Genomic DNA, 26,003 nt, shown 5'->3' on the forward strand with positions numbered 1-26,003 from the left:
AAGGCAATTGTATTTTTTCCTTAACATTTTAAAAGTGAAAATGCTACCAGTCATATATATTTAATCCCTAATGGCTTGTCGTTTACAAATTACCATAACTTATTGCCTTGATATTTAAAAAAAGCTCTACTACTAAGGATTTGGCACTGCTCCTTTGATTCTCCACATTCAGATAATTGTTGCATGTTAGCTCTTGCTGCTGGGAATTCCATACATTTGTTTATTTACCTTTGGTGCTGACTATTTACCATTTTTAAATGACACAGATCGAGGTGACAAAATAAGAGTAAATGCTATCTAAAGCATGGGCAAAAGCTGCGATCAGCTGAGAAAAGAATACAGCTGGATCTACGGTGCAAGAATCTGGCTTGGTTTGTAACGTACTGTGACAGCTTCTATTGCAGAGAACAGGCTGTACTTTGCTAATTGAATGCAACATATTCTTGTTATTTGTTTATAAACTTTAAGCTACAATTTCATCTTGGATACCAGGCGCCAGATTCTGAGTGGTTAGAAGTACCATGTTTTTTCCTCAAGATTTTCCTAGGTGGGGTGGGACAGGATGAGGGCTGGACAGAGGTAAATATATTCTCAAGTTAAATAGTGACACAACTACCTAATAGTGGGGATAATAAAAACAAACTATATCATTGCAATATGCCAAAAATCTGAAAGTAAAAACATTACAAAGAAACCCGAACATCTAAAAAGGTATAATATTTATGACATTATATATAGACAAAAGACTGCATGTACTGAAATCTGGAGCAAAAAAATCTGCTAGAGGAACTCACAAGGTCAGGAAGCATCTATGAAGAGATACGGACAACTAGTGAGACCCTTCATCTGGATACACAAGATAGTAAAAAGACCAAGCTGCTGAGATCAGATGTGAAACAAGGGGTTAACACTTTCGTAATCCTTTGAGGTGTTAGTGCCCTGGAATAGGCGTCTGATAATGTTAATGAGTATAAAGAGTAATGCTGTTTACAAGTTCACATTTTTGCCACATGATTAATAACATGACAGGAAGTTGAGTAGTGTTATATTTTTAATTAATGTCAATACATTCTCGAAGGAATATCAGTGATTTGCTGTAAGCTTATAATAGTATGATTTGGAAGTCATAATTAACCAAATCACCCAGCTGAGAAGTTTAAATACTAATGCCATTTATGTCCAACTGAATCGAACTTGTTAATTTGTGGCCAATAATCAATGTTATTCCTGTCAGAGTGGTGTAAGGGATATTGTTAATGGATAAATAACATTTCAAAAGTCAATGTTAATTTATTCCAACACAGAATCTAATGAAAATGTTAATCAGTTATATTTAGTCCCTAATTGTTTATCATTTTACAAATTGCTTCACCTTAACCACAATAGATTCTGCAGATGCCGGAAGTCCAGAGCAACACATAAAATGCTGGAAGGACTCAGCAGATCAGGCAGGGTTAAAGGAAATGAAAAAAATAGTTGGCATTTTAGGCCGAGAACCTTCATCAGGGCTAGAAAGGAAGACAAGCTAGATGATAGGTGAAGCCAATTGGGTGGGAAAGGTAAAGGGCTGGAGAGAAAGGAATCTGATAGGAGAGGAGAGTAGACCATGGAAGAAAAGGAAGAGGAAAGGGTACCAGGGGAAGGTGATAGGTAGGTGAGGTAAGAGGCTAGAGTGACAAATGGGAGGGGGAAAGAAAAAAAAAGAAAAATTTAAATATTACCAGAAAGAGAAATTGATGTTCATGCCATCAGGTTGGAGGCTACCTACACAGAATATAACACTTTGCTCCTCCACACTGAGAATTGCCGCATTGTAGCAGAAGAGGAGCCCATGGACTGAAATGGGATAGGAATTTAAATGATTGGCTACTGGGAAGTTCTGCTTTTGGCAGACGGCATTGAGGTGCTCGGCAAAGTGATCTCCCAACTTACTTTGGGTCTTAGTGATGTGGGAGCCATGCTGGGAGCACTTGAAACAATAGACGACACCAACAGATTTGCAGTTGATGAACTGCCTTGCCTAGAAAGACTGTTTGGGACCGTGAATGAGGTAAGGGAGGGTGAGAATGGGCAGGTGCAGCATTTCTCTTGCTTGCAGGGGTATGGGCCAGGAGGGAGATTGGTAGGGAGGGACAAATGATATCTTCACCTACCATTCTCTTGGTCATTCATCCCTGCCCATTTCCTTCCTGCAACCGAGAGAAGTGCTACACCTGCCCATTCACCTCCTCCCTCACCTCCAGTCAAACCCCAAACAGTCCTTCCAACTGAGGTAACACTACCTGCAAATCGGCTAGGGTCATCTATTGTACCTGGTGTTCCGATGTGCTCTCCTCTACATTGGCGAGACCCAAAATAACTTGGGGAACTGCTTTGTTGAGCACCTCTGCTCAGTCTGCCAAAAGTAGAATTTCCTAGTGGCCAACAACTTTTAATTCCTATCCTTATTCCTTATGACATGTTGGTCCATGGTCTCCCCTTCTGCCATGAAGAGGCCGCTCTCAGAGTGGAGGATTATCATCTCATAATCCATCTATGTAGCCTCCAACCGAATGGCACTAACATCAATTTCTCCATTCGGTGATTTTTAAATTTCTCCTTTTTTTCCACCCTTCTTTCCTCTTCTTCCATTTTCCACTCTGGCCTCTTACCCTTTCTTCTCACCTCCTCGTGGTGCCTCTCCTTCTTCCCTTTCTCTCTTGGTCCACTCCTTTCCTTCCCTTCCAGTCCTGAAGAAGGGTCTTGACCCAAAACGTCACATGTTTATTCATTTTCATAGAAGCTGCCTGACCTACTGAGTTCCTCCAGAATTTTGTGTGCATTACTATACTTTGACTTCATATTAATAAAAAGCTCTATTCCTAATATAAGTGGCAAGATGGCGATACGTCTCTACCAAAGGAGATTTAAGATGCTCCTCCCCTTCGCTAGCCTGCAGGTCACCCTTGGGCAAGATACAGTACTCTTGCTTAGCCACCCTGATCAGGGTCACAATAAACCTTGGGAGCAGGTGGTGGATGGTCGTATGAACAGCTGGTTCAGATCATAAGTCCTGGTTATGTGACCACTAGCACCAGGCAGACAATCTCTGAAGCGTATTGATAATGGCTGGGGTCACCTGTCTTGTAAAGACACTGCCCAGAGGCAATAGCAAACCACTTCTGTAGAAAAAATTGCCAATAACATTCATAGTCGTGAGAGTGTGATTGCCTACGTCATCTGGCACAGCACATGATGATGATGAAGGTGACAACTACTAACCTTGCACTGCTCCTTCAATTCTCCATCTTTAGATAATTCACTTTTTCTGACTTCATGTAACTGGGCATTTTTGCCTATCATCTTTATTTTCTTTGTACAACCTTTCCTACTGCAATAATTTTCAACTGCACCTCGATCAGATTGCTTCTCCCTTCCCTAGTACTGGGTTTGAAATGTTAACTATTTATCTTTTCTCAGTTGCCTGGCCTGCTAAATATTTTTAGGTTGTTCTTTATTTAGATTTAGATTTCCAGAATTTGCATTTTTTTTGTTTTATTTCCACTTCAGCTTAGTGCATTTTTAGATTAATACACAGACATTAAAAAAATTCAACTGAGTAGTTGCATCCTATGAATCATTACCAATCAAGAGCAACAGCAAGAGTACTGTCAAATTCTCTGTTGACGTTTGATACTGTTATGAGTGCTGAACAGACCTGATGGAAATAGGGTGCAGAGTTAACCATTTGCCCCCCCTTTGAGAACTATGAAATATTGCTATTGCTATGCTGCTAATGAGAGAGAGAGATGAAACACAGAGGCAGAGACATCTGCTACAGATAAGAGAGAGAGAGAAACACAGTTGATTTATGTATTATGGCTTCTTCACTGATTGTTTACCTTTCGCTACAAGGACGTTACTTTGCTCGTTAACATTCCTGAGGAGACAGTAGGAGTGGCCTGATTTGATGGACATGGTCATTTTGAGTTGATGGATGGCTGATACCCCGTCAGTGGGGGTAAAAGACGGGTGTGGAGAGACACCCTCAGACACACCAGTGGATACTGACCGAGTGTTGTGCACCCACAGGAAGGTGGGGGCTTCAAGGACCGAATCAGGAGATCAGTCAACAAAGCTCACAGTGTGACGGCAGGACCGGTGGGGGCTTGTGCGTGTCCACTCATGCTAGAGTGACGAGTCCACCACAGAAGAACGGTCTAGCCGAGAACGAAGGGTCATAACCGAATGACCACAACGGTACAAAGGAATAAGAAGACAACGGGTTTGCCTGCTGCAGCTATTACATCTCGCTCTCTCTCTCTCCCTCTCTCTCTCCAACAAATTACAACAACCGCAACTACCTCAGCACACATGAACTGAACTCTATATTCTCTTATGACAATTCATTTACCCCTAGACATTGATAGAGCTTGTTTATTATTGTTGATTATTATTCCTACACTTCTATGTTTATTATTGCTAACCTGTTTTATATGTATATTTTCATTTTTGTTATTGTATTGCTTAGTTTACTAATAAACACCTTTAGTTTTTGGTACCACCAGACTCCAACGTATCCTTCCATTTCTGCTGGTCTGTTAACCCAGTTACGGGGTATGTAACAAATTGGGGGCTCGTCTGGGATTTCATTATCAAATTGGGGGGGCCAGTGAGTCGGGGTAGAATTCCCTTAGTCTGATCTGGTTGTTTGAGACACCAGAGAGGCAAACAGCAGAAATGGATGTTGACGAGCTTAAGTCCGTACCCTGTGGGTTTAGAGAAGGCTAAAAAGTCTGAGTTGTGGGATATGGTGGAGACCTTGGAACTCAAGGAGGTTAAGAAAGGGATGACGAAGGCTGAGATACAATGTAAGATAGCTTAACATTATGTCACATGGAAGATATTCAAGCCAGAGGTGTTAGAACACTTTCCTGTAGGGAAGGGGGAGGTCCAGTTACGTCTAGAACAGATGCGGCTGGAGAGAATTAAGTTGGAGGCAGAGGAGGCAGAAAAACAGTGACAGTTCGAGAGGGAGAAATGGCAATGTGTGGATAGCAGGGCAGACCGTAGGGAAAAGTTTAATGTTAGTAAGGAGATTAGGTTGGTAACTCCGTTCGAGGAGACGGACATTGATTGGTACTTCTTGCATTTTGAAAAAGTGGCCGCGAACCAGAAGTGGCCTAGAGATAAGTGGGTGGTGTTGTTACAAAGTGTACTTAAAGGGAAGGCTCAACGAGCATATGCTGCATTGTCTGCAGAATTGCAGAGGATTATGAGGAAGCAAAACAGGCTATCCTTCGGGCCTATGAGCTGGTACCCGAAGCGTATAGACAAAAGTTCAGGGACTTAAGGAAACAGTGGAATCAGACGTTCACAGAGTTTGCATACGAGAAGTGTGTGTACTTTAAATGCTGGTGCACTGCAGAAGGGTTGGAGGAGGATTTCTATCGCCCAAGAGAGCTAACTCTGATCGAAGAATTTAAAGGTTGTGTTTCGGATGGTATCCAGACATACCTGAATGAGAAGAAGAATAAGTCCATATCAGAATCTGCCAAGCTAGCAGATGAATATGCCTTAATCCACAAGATAAAGTTTCCCCCAAATAAGAGCTACCAAAGAGGCAGTAGGGACAGTAGAGAGAGCCCACTGCCTAAGTCAGAGAATAAGCCGGGGACTACTGGAAAAGGCAAGGAGGAGGAAAAGCAGGCTGGCAAGAAGGTTCCCAACTTTACGTGTTATAATTGTGGGAAAACTGACCACATAGCAGCTAAGTGCTTTGCTCCGAAGAAGGAGACAGGAAAGGGAAAGACGGCAACTCCGACTGGTTGCATTGAGCCGGTCAGCAGACCGATGAGGAAGGCGAGGTTAGATAGAGCCCAAGAGGAGCGTGAGAGGTTTATTTCAGAAGGGATGGTATCTGTGAAGGAAGGAGAAACCCCAGTTCCAGTGCGGATCTGGAGAGATACTGGGGTTGGTCAGTCATTGATCCTAAGGAAGGTGTTAGACTTCGGTGTTGAGACCGAGACTGGGGAGGTAAATGTGTTAAAAGGTATCGGAAAAGGGACTGAGGCCGTACCTTTGCACAGGATATTTCTGAAATGTGACCTGGTATCTGGACCAGTCGAAATAGGGGTGCAGTCTGAACTACCGATGGACGGTGTGGACGTCCTACATGGTAATGATCTTGCAGGTGGTGATGTGTATTCAGCAGTGAAGCTGACAAGCAAGCCTGTAAGTGCTGAGGACCTGCCCATAGATTCCAAGATTTATCCCGCCTGTGCAATAACTCACAGCATGTCTAGAAAGGCGGCTGAGACAGGAACCAGTTTAAATGAGCCCAGTGTTGATTTAGCAGAGACGTTTTTACCGACCTTGTATCAAAAGGGGTTACCGGATGAAGAGTAAAAGAGTAGTGGAGCTAAGGAAAGTAAGGGAGAGAAAGCAGATTTAGTGTTGTCAAGGAACGAAATTTTGAACCTGGCCCATAAGATACCCCTAGGTGGACACTTGGGAGTGAGGAAGGAGGTTATGGAGGCACAGAGACAAGTTGAGAAACAGATGTGGCAGCTGGAAGGTCCAGGGTTGGACACTGGTGATTTATGTAGCTTGAAGGAGCTGGATGTAGTTGAAGAAGTTAAGTGTGTTCCCGATGATATAAGGGTAGTCCTAGATTAAGAGGATGCCGCTACCTTGAGGGAGTCTGCTGGGTTAGCAGATGAGGTTGTTTTAACCCGCAAGGTTGAGTTTACTCCGGAGGGGAGTCGCCCAGAGAGTAACTGAGAGGATCAGGGGAACTTGGAATTTGAAAGGGGAACTGGTATTGAAAACCTAGGAGAGGCAGACCTGTGTTGGCCTGTGTGCAGGTTGAGGAAGTACCTGTGGATGCACAGGGTACTGAACCTAGTGTTGAAGCTCAGGAAAAGACTGAGGGGTCTGACTTAGTTGTAAACGAATGCAGTCCTTTTGGGTCAGATGGACTTGGTTCAGTGAAGAAAGGGTTAACCTTGGCACCAGTGGAAAGTGAAGATTCTCAGTCGCTTGTGTTAAAAGTTAGTGAGGAGATGAAAGCTTGTGAGATGAATTTTATTGAAGGAAAAGGGGAAAGTATTGTTCCTAGACTTTTGAATAAAGTATATTTAAAGTCGGGTTTGGTGTCAGAACTGTTGATCAAAGGGAAGAGACCGTTAACTAAACAATGGTTTGTTAACAAGGTGCCTGCGAATCAATTACAGTTTGTTTTGAAATTTAAGGATAAACAACTTGGTGATGTTGTTCAAGTATGTGATTTGGAGAGGCAAAGCTTGAAGTGTTGTTTTGACCAAGAGGGATCACCTGCAGATGTTAAATGGGAAACTAACAGAATTAAAGATCCTGAAGATAAAATTAATGACCTGCTTAAAATTAATGAGTGGTGTGGAAGTTCAGCAAATAGGCTTAGTTTGGAAAACATTAGTGATAAGCTAGCTCCTGTGAAGGGAGTCTGTGAAGGCCTATTCCATAGTGGTGAGCAAGCTAACCATGTGAGAGTTAAGTGGAAAAGAGGCAAGGGTTGACCAAATGCCACTTTGAATAACAGGATCTGGTTTTACGGGAATTTGACTTTTTTTTTGACGAAGCTTGTGAAAGATAAAGACTATATCATAGTAGATTGACTGAATGTTAAGTTTAAAAGTAAAATAGAGATTAGTATTTGTACAAACTTCTGTAATGTACTACATTATAATCACACATGTATTGGTTCACATTTTGTAATATACGCCTAAGCTAAGAACACAACCCATTGGTATTTTTTTTTGACTAACATGAAGAATAAAAATAGGTGGTTATTAAGTTGGAGTCTGTTACAAGAATTCGATATTAGAATACAACATGTAAAGGGGAGTGACAATGTAATTGCTGATTGTTTATCCAGGTGTTAATTTGAAAGTATATCTGTATTATTCTTTTACTTAATGACCACTTCTGTATTATATTAGACTCTGTAGTGTGCTTTAATAGTTAATTTTCACCCTGGTGAAAATTCCTTGATGGATGGGGGTGTTATGAGTGCTGAACAGACCTGATGGAAATGGAGTGCAGAGTTAACCATTCCCCCCCCCCCCCCTTGAGAACTATGAAATATTGCTATGCTGCTAATGAGAGAGAGAGATGAAGCACAGAGGCAGGGACATCTGCCACAGATAAGAGAGAGAGACACACACAGTTGATTTATGTATTATGGCTTCCTGGATTGTTTACCTTTCGCTGCAAGGACGTTACTTTGCTCGTTAACATTCCTAAGGAGACAGCAGGAGTGACCTGATTTGATGGATATGGTCATTTTGAGTAGATGGATGGTTGATACCCCGTCAGTGGGGATAAAAGACAGGTGTGGGGAGCCAACCCTCAGACACACCAGTGGACACTGACCAAGTGTTGTGCACCCACAGGAAGGTGGGGGCTTCAAGGACCGAATCAGGAGATCAGTCAGCAAAGCTCAGTGTGACGGCAGGACCGGTGGGGACTTGTGTGCGCGTCCACTCATGCCAGAGTGACAAGTCCACCACAGAAGAACGGTCTAGCCGAGAACGGAGGGTCATAACTGAATGACCACAACGGTATGAAGGAATAAGACAACGGAAGGTTTGCCTGCTGCAGCTGTTACATCTCGCTTGCTCGCTCTCTCTCCAGCAAATTACAATACAACAACTGCAACTACCTCAGCACACATGAACTGAACTGAACTCTATATTCTCTTATGACAATTCATTTACCCCTAGACATTGATAGAGCTTGTTTATTATTGTTGATTATTATTCCTACACTTCTATGTTTATCATTGCTAACCTGTTTTATATGTATATTTGCATTTTTGATAATGTATTGCTTAGTTTACTAATAAACACCTTTAGTTTTCGGTACCACCAGACTCCAACGTATCCTTCCATCTCTGCTGGTCTGTTAACCCAGTTACGGGGTACGAAACAATACATCTGAATTTAGGGCAATGAAAACCAAATCCCTAAATATTGCTGATTCAATTAAAATACACTTATTTATTTACTAATTAATTTGACCACACATTTAAAATTTGAATTCTACTTAAAGCCAAAAATTGTGGCGATAGGGTGAGGTTGTAAATCAATACTCAATACTATGGAAATAATATCGAAGATATCTTTCCAATATTTTTCCAAAGACAGACATGACCAAAACATATGAGTTAGAGAGGCTGTCTCAGAATGACATCAGTCACATATAGGATTTGTATGGGAATAATAACGAGCTAATTTATCCTTGGACATATGAGCCCTGTGCACAACTTTAAACTGTATCAATGAATGTTTGGAACATATAGAGGATGAATTAACTAATTGAAGAATTTTTTCCCATTTCTCAGTAGAAATAGTAAAATTAAGTTCCCTTTCCCAATCATTCTTAATTTTATAAGAAACCTCTGAACGTATTTTCATAATTATATTGTAAACATTTGCTAATACACCTTTCTGAAAAGGATTTATTTCTAACATTTTCTCCAAAATACCCATAGAATCCACAGCCAATTCATTTATCTCCTTCAGCTTATCGGATGATTGCATTTCTTACATTAATGGCTAAAAGATCTATTTTGTTGAATTGGAAAGAGATTAATCCCCCTACCACATTTCATTGGTTTTCTCAAACTATGTTATGTTTAAATTTGGAAAAAATTAGAAGCGCCATATATGATCCTTCTATTAAATTTGAAAAGACTTGGAGGCCATTTATTCAATATTTTCATATGATGTAATTTGACCTTTTTCCAAACCCATTTCTTTCCATTTCTGATTATATATATGTAGAGAGGATTGGAGTTGATGACACTTATGATTCCTTTTCTTTTCTCAGATATTATAAACAGCCCGTGTTTCTTTTTCTTTCTTTTTTTTAAGTTAGTGGTTAGCTTGTTAGAGTAGTTTCTTTTTTTTTGTTTTGTTTGGGGTATAAAAAATTTCTTTTTCTTCTTTTTCTGCTTTTTTTCATATTGTTACACCTAGTTTTCTTGACTTGTACACATTATATTTGTATCATGTATGATTTTGAGAGACTTAATTCTTTTGTACCTATTGTTTATATATCCATCTATGTTAAGTTTTAATTTTGTAATCCGAATAATTATGTATCAATTTTTGTTATCTTAATATGTTGATATTAATAAAAAGATTAAAAAAGAAAAGCTACAAATATTACATATTCTTACCTGTCGGTTAGCATTTTCTGGACCAAACTGGAGTGCCCATGCAGATATTACATTAAAGCCTTTTACCACTGTGGAATCTGGGAATAGCGAAGCAAGATATTCGGCATTGGCTTCCGAGTACTGGTTTATTCGTACATTGTTACTCACGTCCACAAGGATTTTGCCGATCAGCAAGTGCTTGAGGTCCCACAAGGAAGCATAATGCTCACGATGTATGGCAACAAATATGAGATTGGTTCTTATAACAGCATCCTCCTGGTGCATGATTTCAGCAAGAGGAGGGAAGTATCCAATAGCCCGTTTGGGATTTCGGCTTCCTATGATAACCGAGTATCCAGACCGTATACATCTGATCGCCAACGATCTGGCAAAATCTCCACTTCCCAAAATCCCTATGGTAGACTTGGATGATTCCTTAAAGCTGTTTGTGCCATTTGGCAAGAGGGTCTCACTGGCTTCTTTCATATTTCTCACAATGGAGATCAAGTCCATTGCTGAAAGAAAGAGAACTTATTTTAGTACATGAACAAATTCTAATACAACTGATTTTCCTCTTTAAATAAAAGGGCTAAAGCGGTAGAAATGGCAGGAAGATGGATGGGAATGTTTCAAGCCACACTGAACTCTTCGATACAGTTTGGCCCAAATCCAGAAAAGTCCCATTTCAAAATGCCAGCTTCAAAAGAAGAAGAAAAAACATGCCTTGCAAAGCCACAAATGATCTCATAACCAACCATGTTTTTCCCCTTTCAAAACAAGATCCTTCTGAGTATGTAAACATTGCAACTTTATCCATGGACACATTCATAAATGCAAATAGTCGCAGGTTCTTCATGAGCTAAAGCACATCCACCCTTTCACTCCATGAACTAGATAGCTAGGGAATGGACATACAGCCATTCGTGTGAAAGCTAATACTTTCTTAAACTGTTCATTGTAGTTACAGTAGTATAGAACACAGAATAGTTCAGCACAGTTCAGGCCCCTCGGCCCACAATGTTGTGCCGACCCTTAAACCCTGCCTCCCATATATCCCCCCACCTTAAATTCCTCCATATACCTGTCTAGTAGTCTCTTAAATTTCACTAGTGTATCTGCCTCCACCACTGACTCAGGCAGTGCACTCCACGCACCAACCACTCTGAGTAAAAAATCTTCCTCCAATATGCCCCTTGAACTTCTCACCCCTTACCTTAAAGCCATGTCCTCTTGTATTGAGCAGTGGTGCCCTGGGGAAGAGGTGCTGGCTGTCCACTCTATCTATTCCTCTTAATATCTTGTATACGTCTATCATGTCTCCTCTCATCCTCCTTCTCTCCAAAGAGTAAAGCCCTAGCTCCCTTAATCTCTGATCATAATGCATACTCTCTAAAGCAGACAGCATCCTGGTAAATCTCCTCTGTACCCTTTCCAATGCTTCCACATCCTTCCTATAGTGAGGCGACCAGAACTGGACACGGTTCTCCAAGTGTGGCCTAACCAGAGTTTTATAGAGCTGAATCATTACCTTGTGACTCTTAAGCTCTATCCCTTGACTTACGAAAGCTAACACCCCACAAGCTTTCTTAACTACCCTATCTACCTGTGAGGAAACTTTCAGGGATCTATGGACATGTACCCCCAGATCCCTCTGCTCCTCCACACTACCAAGTATCCTGCCATTTACTTTGTACTCTGCCTTGGAGTTGGTCCTTCCAAAGTGTACCACCTCCCACTTCTCCAGGTTGAACACCATCTGCCACTTCTCAGCCCACTTCTGCATCCTATCAATGTCTCTCTGCAATCTTCGACAATCCTCTACACTATCTACAACACCACCAACCTTTGTGTCATCTGCAAACTTGTCAACCCACCTTTCCACCCCCACATCCAGGTTGTTAATAAAAATCACGAAAAGTAGGGGTCCCGGAACCGATCCTTGTGGGACACCGCTAGTCACAACGCTCCAATCCGAATGTACCCCCTCCACCATGACCCTCTGCTTTCTGCAGGCAAGCCAATTCATCTTTAATAATTTTTGATTTCACCTCTTCTGTTAAGACAAGTGGATCTTCCATTGATTTGTTTCACTGTGTGCATTTACCAGGTGTTTTACCCAGGGTAAAATATTTAATACTAGAAAGCTTAGCTTTAAGATTATCGGGGTTAAGTTGAAAGCAGATTTGTAGAGTATTTTTTTTTAAAAAAGAGGGGTAGGTGCATGAACATGTTGTCGGGGAGTGGTGGAACAGGCATCTACAAAGGCACAGGAACATGCAGGGAATGGAGGGATTTGGATAATGAGCAAGCAAAAGAAAGTTTATTTTAATTTGTCACTGTGGGTGACACAGGCCTCACGGGCCAAAGGGGCTGTTCCTGAGCTGTTCTATGCTCTGTCTCCAAATCCACAGAGGAACTGACTATGATAAAATGAAACATACTGCTAATGCTAAAAATATGAAATAAAAACAGGAGATTACAGGTGTACACAATGTTCAGTACTGTAGTCTATTTATAAGGCATACTTCTATTCTTTTCATTCACCTAACTATACCAACCTCAAGCTCTCTCTGTAATGTATGCCTCTTGGCATTCAATGGCGCACATAATTATAACACTGATAAAGTATATTAAAAATAGTACCTTGTGAGTTTATATTTTGTTGTACTGTAAAGTCAGGAAAATGAATTTGGTGGAAAGTATTTAAATATTTATTTGCTAAGTTGAAATTTTCATCTTTTGATGCCTTTTTCTTTAAACCAGCACAAGTGAACTAAACATACTTCAGCCAATGCAAATTTTATTACCCACCTTATAAACTTCCAAAAATACATTCACTAAAACAGGTTCTTAAAATTAAACTAGACACTGTCAGATTGAAAACTGAACTGCACAGTGTAGGATCCAGAGCAGTATATCTCCATCACAACATTTACACAAGTTCAAGAGTAAATGCTTCACTTCATTGGAGTGCACTGCTATTCATAGTAATGCATTTACAATTTTAAACCCGTCGATAATCTCAGTTTAAAATAAGAGATCACAATTCAACTGGAAGTGTATCTTATTTTTACAATGTTTTGTGAAAATTGCAAACACATAATAAAAATACTTAATCCAAAATTCTGAATGCTGCCAACAAAGAAAAATGACAAAAAAAATATGTAATTACGAGCAGAACATTGCTTTGAGAAGGACTGATGCAGGAACTGACCTTATTATATTTTTTCCCCGATCTTCTCAGATAATTGATAAGAATGTCTAATGTCTGGCAGAGAGAAAATAAGGAAGGCATTGTTAATATTTGGATGATGAAATGTGTGACCTTGAAAAATTATTTCCTTGTTCTGAATAATTATATTTTGTTGCGAAAGAACATCAGGAACTCATCTGTATGGATTGTTTTGCCCAGCAACATGTCACAGTTCTACAGAATGAGTCATGATGTCCTTCTTTCAACTTCTATGGTTTTCTGTATTTTATGGCTATCTGGAAAGACAAATCTCAGAGTAGCATTCTGCATATATTCTTTGATAATAAAATGAACCTTGAACTCTTGATGAATCATTCTGTACCATTATGCTTTCCTCTCTCCTTCTCACCTTCTTCTGTGCCCTCAACTCTTGGCATAGGATTATACTACCCATTAAATCAATAAAACTCTAGAATGTAGACATTATGTAGCAAAACATTATTAAACCTTGCACTTACTTCACTAATGGATTTCCAAATTTTGCTTGGATTGGCAAACACGGGCCTGTCCTATCCTGAAACATTTTAGTGCTATTGACCCTCCTGTCCCAAGTTTAACAAGGTACGTACCCCACTCTACTTTAAAGAAAACATGGATGCTAGTTGTGCCATGCTGACCCTTGCCCTCTACTTAAGCTCCATATCCAAGAATTACCCCAGGGACTGGTGAAGGTAGGCCACCTATCAGGACAGGTACCTAAATTTAGTTCAGTTTCGAGATGTGGAGTTTATGGCTCCACACTGGCTACCACTTTGCCCGAGAATGGTAGCACCTATCCTTGTGTGCACATGCTGCCTAGTTTTTATAGACTCTCTTATCACCTTTCATCAAATGTGATTGGTGCTTCCTCTTCTCTTTAGATGGCTACATGGTTTTTCCCAGCTCACAGATTCTTCTGGTTTCAAAACAGCTTCCAGTAGGCCATGAAGTTTTTGTTGCTGATATCAAGAAAACCTGTTGCTAATGTAACAATCATATACTGTAATACAGTCCCTTCCCACCTATATCTGAGACACCTCTCATGCCCTCGATCTTCAGTAACTTTCAATTCCTTGGCCCTATGAAACTGCCTCATCTTCACCATGGATGTTCAGTCCCTATACGCTTATATTTCCAACCCCCATCAAGATGTCCTCAAAGACCTCAACTTCTTTCTTGAAAGAAAAACCAACCAATCCCCTGCCACCACTACCTTCCTCCGTCTGGCAGAACTGGTCCTCACTGTTGGTTCCTCGACTTTCTCTAGAGCCAAGGGGTAGCCATGGGCACTCGCATGGGCCTAAGCTATGCCTGCCTCTTCATTGGTTATGTAAAACAATCTATGTTTGAAGCCTTCCCTGGTCATGCTCCCCCACTCTTCCTCCACTGCACTGGAGCTGCTTTATGCACCTATGTTGAGCTCGTAAATTTAATCAATTTTGCCTTTAGCTTCCATCCTACCATTTGGTCCATCTTTGATACGTCCCTTCCTTTTTTTGATCTTTCTGTCTCCATCTCTGGAGACAAACTGTCAAATGACATATTTTATAAACGCACTGATTACCATAGTTATCTCAACTATACTGCTTCACACCCTATCACCGGTAAAAACGCTGTTCCCTTTTCTCAGTTTCTTAGTCTCTGCTGCATCTGTTCTCAGGATGTAGCTTCTTATTCCAAAAGTCCTTCTTCTGTAAAGAACAGGATTCCCTTCCCTCGATGATTGATGCTGCCCTCACCTGCATATCCTCCATTTCCAGTACATCTGTACTCAACCCATCTTCATGGTCGCAATAGTAATAGCGTCCCTCGTGTCCTTATCTACCACCCCATCAGCCTCCACGTCCAACACTTTATCCTCCCCAAAATCTGCCATCACCAAAGGAACTCTAACGCTACATTCACACTACGCCGGATAAATCCGTAACCGAAGCTTTTTCTCTTCGTTTTTACCCTCCGTCCACACTAAAATGGCATTTTCGTCCCCCGAAACCGGAGCTTTTCAGAAACGCTTTCCAGGGTGGGTATTTTTGAAAACGCTGCTCAGGCTGATCAGTGTGGATGGGGTAACTGGAGACTTTTGAAAATGCTGTCAGACGGCAGCACGCTATTTCATTGTTTTCTTGAACGCAACCTAACAATTTCAGAACAGACGGCAAAGAGACTGAAGCCAGAAGAGCTAGAAATGTACTCACCAAATACTTTGACCCATAACTTACTGAATAAATAAGTATACTGTACTCACTTTGCCCTGTTTTCTGTCCTTTCTCGCATGAAGGTGGTTTACCTACTTACGCAAGTACTTCTCTGACAATAGATGTGTAACAGCCTAATGTAACATTGTATCAAAATACAAGATAACACTGATGCAGACATGTTTTACACATTTAACAAGGTGCTTTATTAATGCAACAGAGTTAGTCAGTTTTTCAATGTTTGTCGTCAGCCGGGTCAATCTGTCTGTGAACTCCCTGTCGGTTGCAGCCGTACGCTCCAGTATTTGTTTTTTTTAGGTTTAAGTTCTCCTGTGCGAGAGCCAACAGCTGTCCGTTGTTTTAAGTCTTTCTAGTCTGTAACTACACAAATGCGCACTTCTATGGCGAGATTCGACACCAAACATGTCACTTGTTTTTGGTAGATGTGTCCTGCGCATGCGCAGGAGGAGGAGATTCGCTGAAATCTCCGTTTCAGTGTGGACAGAGATATTTTCAAAAACGCATAGTGTGGATGCCTATCGTTTTTATAGCGAAACCGCCGTTTTCAAAATTATCCGGTCTAGTGTGGATGTAGCCTAACACTAAACATATCTTTACTACCTCCACTGTCCACTTTCCACAGGATTGCTCTCTCCACAATTCCCTTGTCTGTTCATCCCTCCCCTCTAATCTCCCTCCAGGCACTTATCCCTGCAAGTGGCCAAAGTGCTATAACTGTCCATACATCTCCTCTCTCACCATTCAGGGCCCCAAAAAAATCTTTCCAGGTGAGGCAACACTTCATCTGCGAACCTTCATCTGAACATTGAATTCTCTAACTTCTGGTAAATCCCTCCCTCTCCCTTCCCCCATCCCAGTTTCACTCAGCCTCCTCCTCCAGCTGCCTATCACCACTCTCATGATTCTGCCTTCTACTACACAGTGCTTTCCCCTTACATTCCTTTTATACCTTTCCTGCCTATCCCCTCTCTGCTTCCCCTCCCCCACCCCTTGATCTTACCTCTGATTGGTTTTTCACTTGGCACCTACCAGCCTTCTCCTTCCCACCCTCATCCCACCTTCTTTATAGGGCCCCTGCCCCTTCCCTCTCCCGTTCTGATGAAGGATCTCGGCCCAAAACGTTGGCTGCTCGTTTCCATGGATGCTGTCTGGCCTGCTGAGTTCCTACAGAGTGTTGTACGTGTTACTTCATCTGAAAATCTGCTTGTGTTGTCTATTGAGGTCGGTGCTCCTAATGAAGCCTCCTCTACATTGATGAGACCCATCATAAATTGGGGGTCCACTTCATCGAGCACCTACGTACCATTCGCCGCAAGCAGGACTTCCCAGTGGCCAAACATTTTAATTCCAATTCCCATTTCAACACGTTGATCCATGGCCTCCTCCTGGGCCAAGATGAGGCCATCCTAAGGGTGGAGGAGCAACACCTTATATTCCGATTGGTTACCCTCCAACTTGATGGAATGAATATCTGTTTCTTCTTCTGGTATGCAAATCCCACCCTCCCTCCTCTATTCCCCGCTCTGACCTTTTACTTATTCTCACCTGCCTATTACTTCCTCCCAGGTCCACTCCTCCTCCCCTTTCTCCTGTGTCCACCCTCTTCCCTTATCAGATTCTTTCTTCTCCAGCCCTTGACCATTCCCACCCACCTGACTTCACCTAACCTTCCAGCTAGCCTCTTTCCCCTCCCTCACCAATAAATTCAGGCATCCCTCCCCCCTCCTTCTCCCTTCATCCTGAAGAAGGATCTTGGCCCAAAATGTCAACTGTTTACTCTTTTCTATAGATGCTGCCTGACCTGCTGTGCTCCTCCAGCATTTTGTGTATGTTACATATAATACAAGATTTTAATCTTAAAAAACTTTCATGCAATTTACAATTTCAGTATTAAAAATTTTCTTAAAAATTTAAAAAGTTCTTAAAAATGTCAAGAATTCTCCACATTGTAATGGCCACCAAGTCATTGGATAACTCCAATGATTTCAGAGTAAACTTCTCAATTACATGATTTCTAATCAGCAATTTTTAAAAATCTACCTAGTTTCTTAATAAAACCATGCCTCTGCTGGTACTTAATGACTCACCTTTCAACTCCATTGCCAAAATTCTGACCATGATGATTTTTGTTCACTCCCACCTTTGTTATCTTATATCCATTGCCATTTTCAATTTATTTCACTTTTTGTAAATCATCTTACTGTAATTTAATTAATTTCATGCACATTGTATGCTTGCTATAAACAAGAGAAAATCTGCAGATGCTAGAAACGTGTGTGTTGTATGCTTGCTTTGATCATTACCTTTGGATTTCTGTAGGAGCTCTGACAGCAAAGATTGGAGATTATTTTCCTGATTAATCTACAATCAGAATGTATGACGAGAGTAGGGGAAAAATTCTAGCACTCAAAATGCTTTGCCTTAGAAAAATTTGGTTTAGACAAAATTCATTACACCTCAACATTCAGACAAGACCAGATTTGTAAGTGTCACTCACCACCCTGGCACTAATTTCCAGTCTACTTCTGCTAAGTGACCTCTTAATGTTGTAAAAATCACCCTGGAGGTCTTTTGCTCCTGGGAGTGTGTATATTTATATTTATATTTATGATTTTGGTGAATAACAGAGAAGGCTTGTTGAGCTAAATGGTTTACTCCTACTACATAAGCTTCTATCTTTTATGCCTCTGGATTTACTTTAGTCACAACAATTCTTGGATAGTGGGTAATTATTCCCGATTTGATTTGATCACTGGAGCAAGAGTTGAAATTGCAAGTATGGATTTGGTTTATACCATGGTGAGTGAAAAAGTAGTCTGGAATGCTGTTCACATAGATTAAATCATTACACAATGCAGTGAGATAGCACTAGATAAAACAATAACAGAATGCAGAATGCAACAGCCCACGAGAAAGTGCAGGGCAGGTAGACAATAAGGTGAAAGATAATAACGAGGTAGACTGTGAAGTCAAAAGTTCATCCATCTTATTGGGGAACCATTCAATAGTCTTATAAGCAGGGTAGAAACCGTCTTCAAGCCTGGTAGTCCATGCTTTCAGACTATTGCATCTTCTTCTCAATAGGATAGTGGAGAAGAGAACGTCCAGGGTGAGTGGAGTATTTGAATTTACTGAGACAGTGGAAAGTATAGATGGAGTCCATGAGGGGATGTCCTGAGCTATGTACACAACTTTTGGTGGTCTCTTGTGGCCACAGTTGTCATACCAAGCCGAGGTTCCTCCAGATAGGATGCTTTCTATGGTTCATTGAGAAAAATTAGTAAGGCTTGAGGCAAACATGCCAAATTTCTTTAGCCTCCTGAGGAAGAGGGTTTGGAGAGCTTTCTGGTCATGGCATCAACATGGTTGGATCAGGGCAGTTTAGAATCAGAATCAGGCTTAATATTACCAGCATATGCCGTGAAATTTGTTCACTTTGTGACAGCAGTTCAGTGCAATACATGATAATATAGGGGGAATAAAGTAAATCAGTGTGTGTGTGTGTGTGTGTGTGTGTGTGTGTGTGTGTGTGTGTGTGTGTGTGTGTGTGTGTGTGTGTGTGTGTGTGTGTGTGTGTGTGTGTGTGTGTGTGTGTGTGTGTGTGTGTGTGTGTGTGTGTGTGTGTGTAGTGCAAAAACAGAAATAATAAAAGTGAGATAGTGTTCATGGGTTCAATGTCCACATAGGAATCAGACGGCAGAGGGGAAGAAACTGTTCCTGAATCGCTGAGTGTGTGCCTTCAGACTTCTGTACCTCCTACCTGATGGTAACAATGAAAAGAGGGCATGCCTGGGTGATGGGGATCCTTAATGATGGACACCACCTTTCTCAGACACCGCTACTTGAAGATGTCTTGGAAACTACGGTGGCTAGCACCCAAGATGGAACTGACTAATTTTACAACTTTCTGTAGTTTCTTTCCATCTTGCATAGTAAACCCCCCCCCCCCCCCACATACCAGATAGTGATGCAGGCAGTCAGAATGTTCTCCATGGTATATCTGTAGAAGCTTTCAAGTGTATTGGGTGACAAACCAAATTTCCTCAAACTCCTAATGAAATATAACCGCTTTCTTGTCTTCTTTATAGCTGCATTGATATGTTGGGACCAGATTAGATCCTCAGAGATCTTGACACCCGGGAGCCTGATATTGCTCACTCTCTCCTCTTCTGATCCTCTGTGAGGATTGGTTATTCGTGATACTCACTCCTGGGAGCTTTAAGTTCACAATCTCGGTTGTTGCCATGACACCATGTTATTTAGCTCTCAATCTCCTTCATGTACTCTGACTCCATGTTATTTGTGAAATGGCCTACTTCATTTGGTCAGGGTCAACCATTGATATTACGTCCTAGCTGTCTGTCCATGTGATATGCAGGCTAGTACACAAGCCAGGCCAGTATGACATGGAGAACAAACTGTTGCCCATGCACCAGGCTCTCCCTCCATGCAGCTGATGAATCCAAAGGAACGGCAGAAGCTGATACTTTGGCACCAGCAGCATTGTAGGAGTTGCCAGTCAGTGTTGAACTCAATGTACACCTGCCCTAGGGACTCCAGCTCCAGATTTTCCCCTTGGTGTTTACTCCCAAAGCCTTTCCCATGAATGGGTATAGCCACAAGGCAGCAGGGTCTGAAGTTAAGAGTTTTCTTTCTCCTAGATGAGCTGCCAACCACGGCTGACAAGACCCATCTGCTTGATGTGGCTAGTTTTAAGGTTGCAGTAACCCATCTTTGCCCTTTCTCCTAACAGCAGAAACTGCTCCTCCCGGTTTAGTAGTTAAACCACACGAGAAGACCCAGAACTGGACTTGGTTGTCAGGGGCTATCTGCAAATTTGTAGATGGAGTTAGAGCACAATTTTGGCCATGAGTGTGCATGGAGAAGGGAAGGGGGCTGAGGATGCAACTTTGTGGGACACTGGAGTACAGAATAATCATGGTGGAGGTGCTGCTGCCTTTCCTTACTGATTGCTGTTTCTTAGTCAAGAAGTCAAAGATTAATTGCAGAGGGAGATTTCACATCTAATCAGATTCTACCAATAACCCTTAGCAGAAGTCATCGGCAAGACGACACAATCACCTTCTACCGACCTATCAAACATTTTTCTGAACTCCTGGCCAATAGAAGCCCAGTTTCCTCAAAGGTCAATGCCCTCCTGTCAAAAAAAATAGTCCAGGGAACCTTTGTTGCACATTTAAAAGTCCAAAATGAATGTGACTTTTTGGGTACATAACATAACTAACGGACAAGCCCAAGATACAAAATAATGCTGGCAAAACAAGTTGAACCAGTTAGGTCTTTATTCTTTGAAGTGTAGAAGGTTGAGGGGGGACTTGATAGAGGTATTTAAAATTATGAGGGGGATAGATGGAGTTGACGTGGATAGGCTTATTCCATTGAGAGTAGGGGAGATTCAAACAAGAGGACATGAGTTGAGAGTTAAGGGGCAAAAGTTTAGGGGTAACACGAGGGGGAACTTCTTTATTCAGAGAGTGATAGCTGTGTGGAACGAGCTTCCAGTAGAAGTGGTAGAGGCTGGTTCAATGTTGTCATTTAAAAAAAATTCGACAGGTATATGGACAGGAAAGGAATGGAGGGTTATGGGCTGAGTGCAAGTAGGTGGGACTAGGTGAGAGTAAGCATTCGGCACGGACTAGAAGGGCCGAGATGGCCTGTTTCCGTGCTGTTATTGTTATATGGCTATATGGTTAAAACCAAGGGAAATTCCTTCAACTACAGATCAGTAATGGACTATTAGAGGCTTTCAACATTGTTATCCTACATTAAACAAGGACTGATTTGTTAATGGATGGCTGCGAAGCTTCTGTGTTCAATCAATAGCTAAGAACATTGCAGATACAGCAGAACATCATGTAGAAAAATGTGAGGTTATCCACTTTAGTAGAAATAAAGAGAAAAAAAGAGGCATGTTTTATTTTAAAAAGGTGAAAGATTAACAATAGTTCAGTGGGAACTGAATGGATGTCTTTATACACAAATCATTATAATGAATAGGGAATTCAAAAAGGGCCTGCAATTGAAATGTTAATTGCTTCTTTTTCTATAGATGCAGTCTGACTTGTTGCCCAGATTTTTGTTATTTAAAGTAAATGGCATGTTTGCTTTTATAACAAGAGGATTAGAGTACAATCATACAAATACCTTACCATAAATACCCAGAGTCCTCAGAAATCTGTATGGAGAACTGGTTTCCAATTAACAAATTGGACAGAGAGGACCAAGTTAACAAATTTCATGTCACGTGCCGGTGATGTTAAAGCTGATTCTGATTCTGAGTGCAGTAAAAAGTTTGCCACTATGATTCTAGATTACTGCGGAGTGACCAATGAGAGATTAATCCTTTACCTGGCCTTAGAAGAATAAGGGGTAATATCATCAAACTGCACAGAAGCATTGTGGTCAGCATGCCGCTATTACAGTTTGGAGCTTTCCAGTGTTTGGAATTCAATTCTGTTGCCATCTGTAAGAAGTTTGTCTGACTGTGTGGGTTTCCCCTGGGTGCACAGTCCAAAGGTGCACTGGTTAGTAGGTTAATTGGTCATTGTAAATTGACCCGTGATTAGGCGAGAGTTAAATATTGGTGTAGCTCATTGGGCTCAAAAGGCCAGTTCTGCACAGTAAACAAATAAATATAATTTCATCCTCTTTTAAGAGTAAACAAAGCTAGTCAGAGCAGATATAGTGATGTTTCCCTTAGCTGGGCTGTCTGGAACAAGGGAGTTATTTAATTATTATATATATTTACTGTAATTCAGTTTTTTGCTATATTATCATGTACTGCTGCCACAAATTTAACAAGTTCCACAACATATGCTGGTGATATAAAACCTGATTCTGATAAGCACTGTCCCGCTTGGTGGCGCAATAATATCAGCGCCGGACTCCGGAGCAAAGGTTCCTGAGTTCGAATCCAAGTCGGGTTGAGCATCGAGTTAGCAACTTGGCCTCATAAAAACAAGAATAGTTTGCTACGGAAACACCATCATGATGGTGCCCTGATAACTCCACTGCCGAGTTAAGGGCTATTCTTCTAATGATATTCTCTAATGATAAGCATTACTCAGGTACAATACCATTTTACACAGGCAGGACAGATGAGACCTTCCTTCAACATATTGCTACTAAATCTTTGAAACTCTGATTAGTCACCAAAGTTCAAAGTAAAGTTATTATCAAAGTGCATATATGTCACCATATTGAAACCAATAATAACCATAGCAGTTTCTTTGGCATTCAATGAGTGTGCAAAAAAATGAACTATGCAAATACAAAAGAAAGAAATAATAATAATTAAGTAAGCACTGAATAGAGAACATGAAATGAATAGTCCTTGAAGGCGAGTCCATAGGTTCTGGGAACATTTCAATGATGGGACCAGTGAAGTTGAGTGAATTTATCCTCTTTGGTTCAAGAGCCTGATGGTAATAACTGTTCTTGAACATGGTGGTGCAAGTCCTGAGGCTTCTGTACCTTCTTTCTGGTGGCAGCAGTGAGAAGAGAGCATGTCCTGGGTGGTAGGGTTCTGCATTTCATATAGATGTGCTCAATGGTGGGATGGCTTTACCCGTGATGGACAGGGTCATATCCACTGCTTTTTATAGGATTGTCTGTTCAAGGGCATTGGTGCTTCCATACCAGGCCGTGGCGCTGCCAGTCAATCTACTCTCCATACACAACTATAGAAGTTTGTCGAAGTTGTAGATATGCCAAATTTTCACAAACTCCTAAGGAAGCAGAGGTGGCGCCATGTTACTTTGTAATTACACTTACATGCTGGGAATAATAACACCGAGGAATTTAAAATTGCCAACCCTCTCCACCTCCGATTCCCCAATGAACACTGGCTCATGGATCTCTGGTTTCCTTCTTTGGGAATCAATAATCAGCTTCTTAGTCCTGCAGATATTGAGTAAGGGATTGTTGTTATGGCACCACTCTGCCAGATCCTACATGCTGATTCATCACCACCTTTGACTCAGCTTACCACTGTGGTGTCATCAGCAAACATGAGTATGACGTTGCAGCTGTGCTTAGCCACACGGTCATAAGTGTAAACAAGTAGAGCAGGGAGCTCAGCACACAACCTTATGTGCTAATGGAGACTGTGGAGAAAATGTTGCTGCCAATACAAACTGACTGGGGTTTGCATGTGAAGAAATCAATGATCCAATTGCATAAGAAGGCATTGAGGCCAAGGTCTTGGAGTTTGTTGATTAGCTTTGAGAGGATGATGGATTGAATGCTGAGCTGTAGTCGATATGGAGCATCCTGATGCATGCATCTTTAGTGTCCAGATGTTCCAGGGTTGAGTGAAAAGCCCATGAAAGGGCATCTGCTATGGACCTGTTGCTCCTGTGTGAATCCAAGTAGTTTCTCAGGCAGGAGTTGATATGTTTCATCACCAACCTCGTAAAACTCTTCATCTCAGTGGGTCTAAGAGTTACTGGACAATAGTCATTGAAACAGGTCCTGACACTTTTTTGGGGGCGCTGATACAACTGAAGCCTGCTTTAAGCAGCTGGGTACCTCAGACTCCCAAAACAAGATGGCGCCAAGATTTTTGCAGACCCTGGCAAGTTCTTCCAATTTGTTTGTGAATCAGCTAATCCTTCTTTCTTCATGTCTCTTTTTCCTTTTCAAGGAGGCTGGGGTCCTGTTTGAGTCTGTGCTGTACAGCTGTAGCTCAAAATACGGCTCTTCACGGCAGAAAGCAGGATCCTGCACTTGAGCCATATCTATCTGTATACCTCTTTCTATATCTCTCATATATATTTGCTGGAGTAAGTGAGGGAAGGTTGATGCTTTGGCTGCTGCTTGTGCATGGGATGGGGAGGCTAACATTTTCTGTCATTAATACTCTGGGTTTGTTTTCTGTTTTCTGGATGATTGCAAAGAGCAAGAATTTCAGTTTATAAACTGTATATATTCTCTGATATTCATTTGAACCATTGAACTGATTAATTGTGCCAGTTAATCAGCACAGGTCTTTAAATCTTAGTCAGGTACCCTGTCTGGGATGGATGCTTTCGTGGGTTCACCTTCCTGAAGGCTGCTCACATGGAGCTTCACAGACAGAAATGACAAGGTCATTGGGGGCTGTGGAAGTTTGTGATGGTTCCTCCATGTTTTGATGATCAAAGTGAGCACAGAAGGTATTGAGCTCACCTGGAAGCGAAGCCCTGCTGCACCTATGTTGCTTGATTTAACTTTATAGGAAGTGATAGTATTCAAGCCCTGCCATAACTGTTGAGCGCCTAAATGATTCAAGTTTAGTCCAAATATATTCAAGACAAAGACTGCAGAATTTTGGCTACTATGAGAATTATGGGATACAAGGGTAGTACAGAAAACTAGTGCAGAGGTAAAAGGTCAGTCATGATCTGATTGAATGGCATAGCAAGAACAACAGCTTGTATAGCTTACTCCAAATCCATGGCTTATGCTCTTATTCACATGCTGATGCTCATTTCAGATGCATTGAAAACGAAGTGCGTATACAGTTTTCTATTTCAATTACAAATCAAAACAGGAACATCGCAATTTGTTTCCTCTCATTATCAACCTTGCTTTCTGTGATACTGAGAGTACCAAAGATTTGATTGTCATGTCAAGTGACTTCATGCCGAAGGTGCAGAATTCTAAAGGAAAGATGATGTAACCGTGGTTGACAAGGGATGTCAAAGACAGTACAAAAGCAAAACAGAGGGCATACAATATAGCAAAAGTTAGTGAGAACCTAGAGGATTAGGAAGCTTCTGACCTCAGTGATTGGGAAGGTGTTGGAGTCTATTATTAAAGATGAGGTTTCTGGGGACTTGAAGGCACATGATAAAATAGGCCAAAATCAGCATGGTTTTCTAAATGGGAAATCTAGCCTGACAAATTTATTGGAATTCTTTGAGGAAGAAACAGGCAGGATAGGTAAAGGAGAGTCTGTGGATGTTGCTTATTTGGATTTTCAGAATGCCTTTGACAATGTGACATACTTGAGGCTGCTTAACAAGATAAGAGCCCATGGTATACTCTGCAAGATTGGCTGACTGGCAGAAAGAATAGTGTGGGAATAAAGGGAGCCTTTTCTGGTTGGCTGCCGGTGACCAGTGGTGTTCCGCAGGAGTCAATGTTGGGTTGCTTAGAACCATAGAACATTTCAGCACAGAAACAGGCCTTTTGGTCCTTCTTGGCTGTGCCAAACCATTTTTCTGCCTAGTCCCACTGACCTGCACCTGGCCCATATCCCTCCATACACCTCTCATCCATGTACCTGTCCAAGTTTTTCCTAAATGTTAAAACTGAGCCCGCATTTACCACTTCATCTGGCAGCTCATTCCACACTCCCATCACTCTCCGT

General features: G+C 41.4%; 1 protein-coding gene across 2 annotated transcripts in view; it reads right to left on the reverse strand.

The window, feature by feature from the left end:
* LOC140732238 (metalloreductase STEAP2-like) overlaps window positions 1-26,003 on the reverse strand; it is a 56,609-nt gene that overhangs the window by 25,040 nt on the left and 5,566 nt on the right. For both annotated transcript variants that reach the window (XM_073054576.1, XM_073054575.1), the window contains exons 2-3: window positions 13,395-13,448; window positions 10,202-10,695 (exon numbers count right to left, since the gene is read on the reverse strand). In XM_073054576.1, the coding sequence (XP_072910677.1) occupies window positions 10,202-10,693 (492 nt within the window). In that variant the 5' untranslated portion in view covers window positions 10,694-10,695; window positions 13,395-13,448. The remainder of the gene's footprint in view (window positions 1-10,201; window positions 10,696-13,394; window positions 13,449-26,003) is intronic.

This window comes from Hemitrygon akajei, chromosome 8 (assembly GCF_048418815.1).
Source record: "Hemitrygon akajei chromosome 8, sHemAka1.3, whole genome shotgun sequence".
NCBI lineage: Eukaryota > Metazoa > Chordata > Chondrichthyes > Myliobatiformes > Dasyatidae > Hemitrygon > Hemitrygon akajei.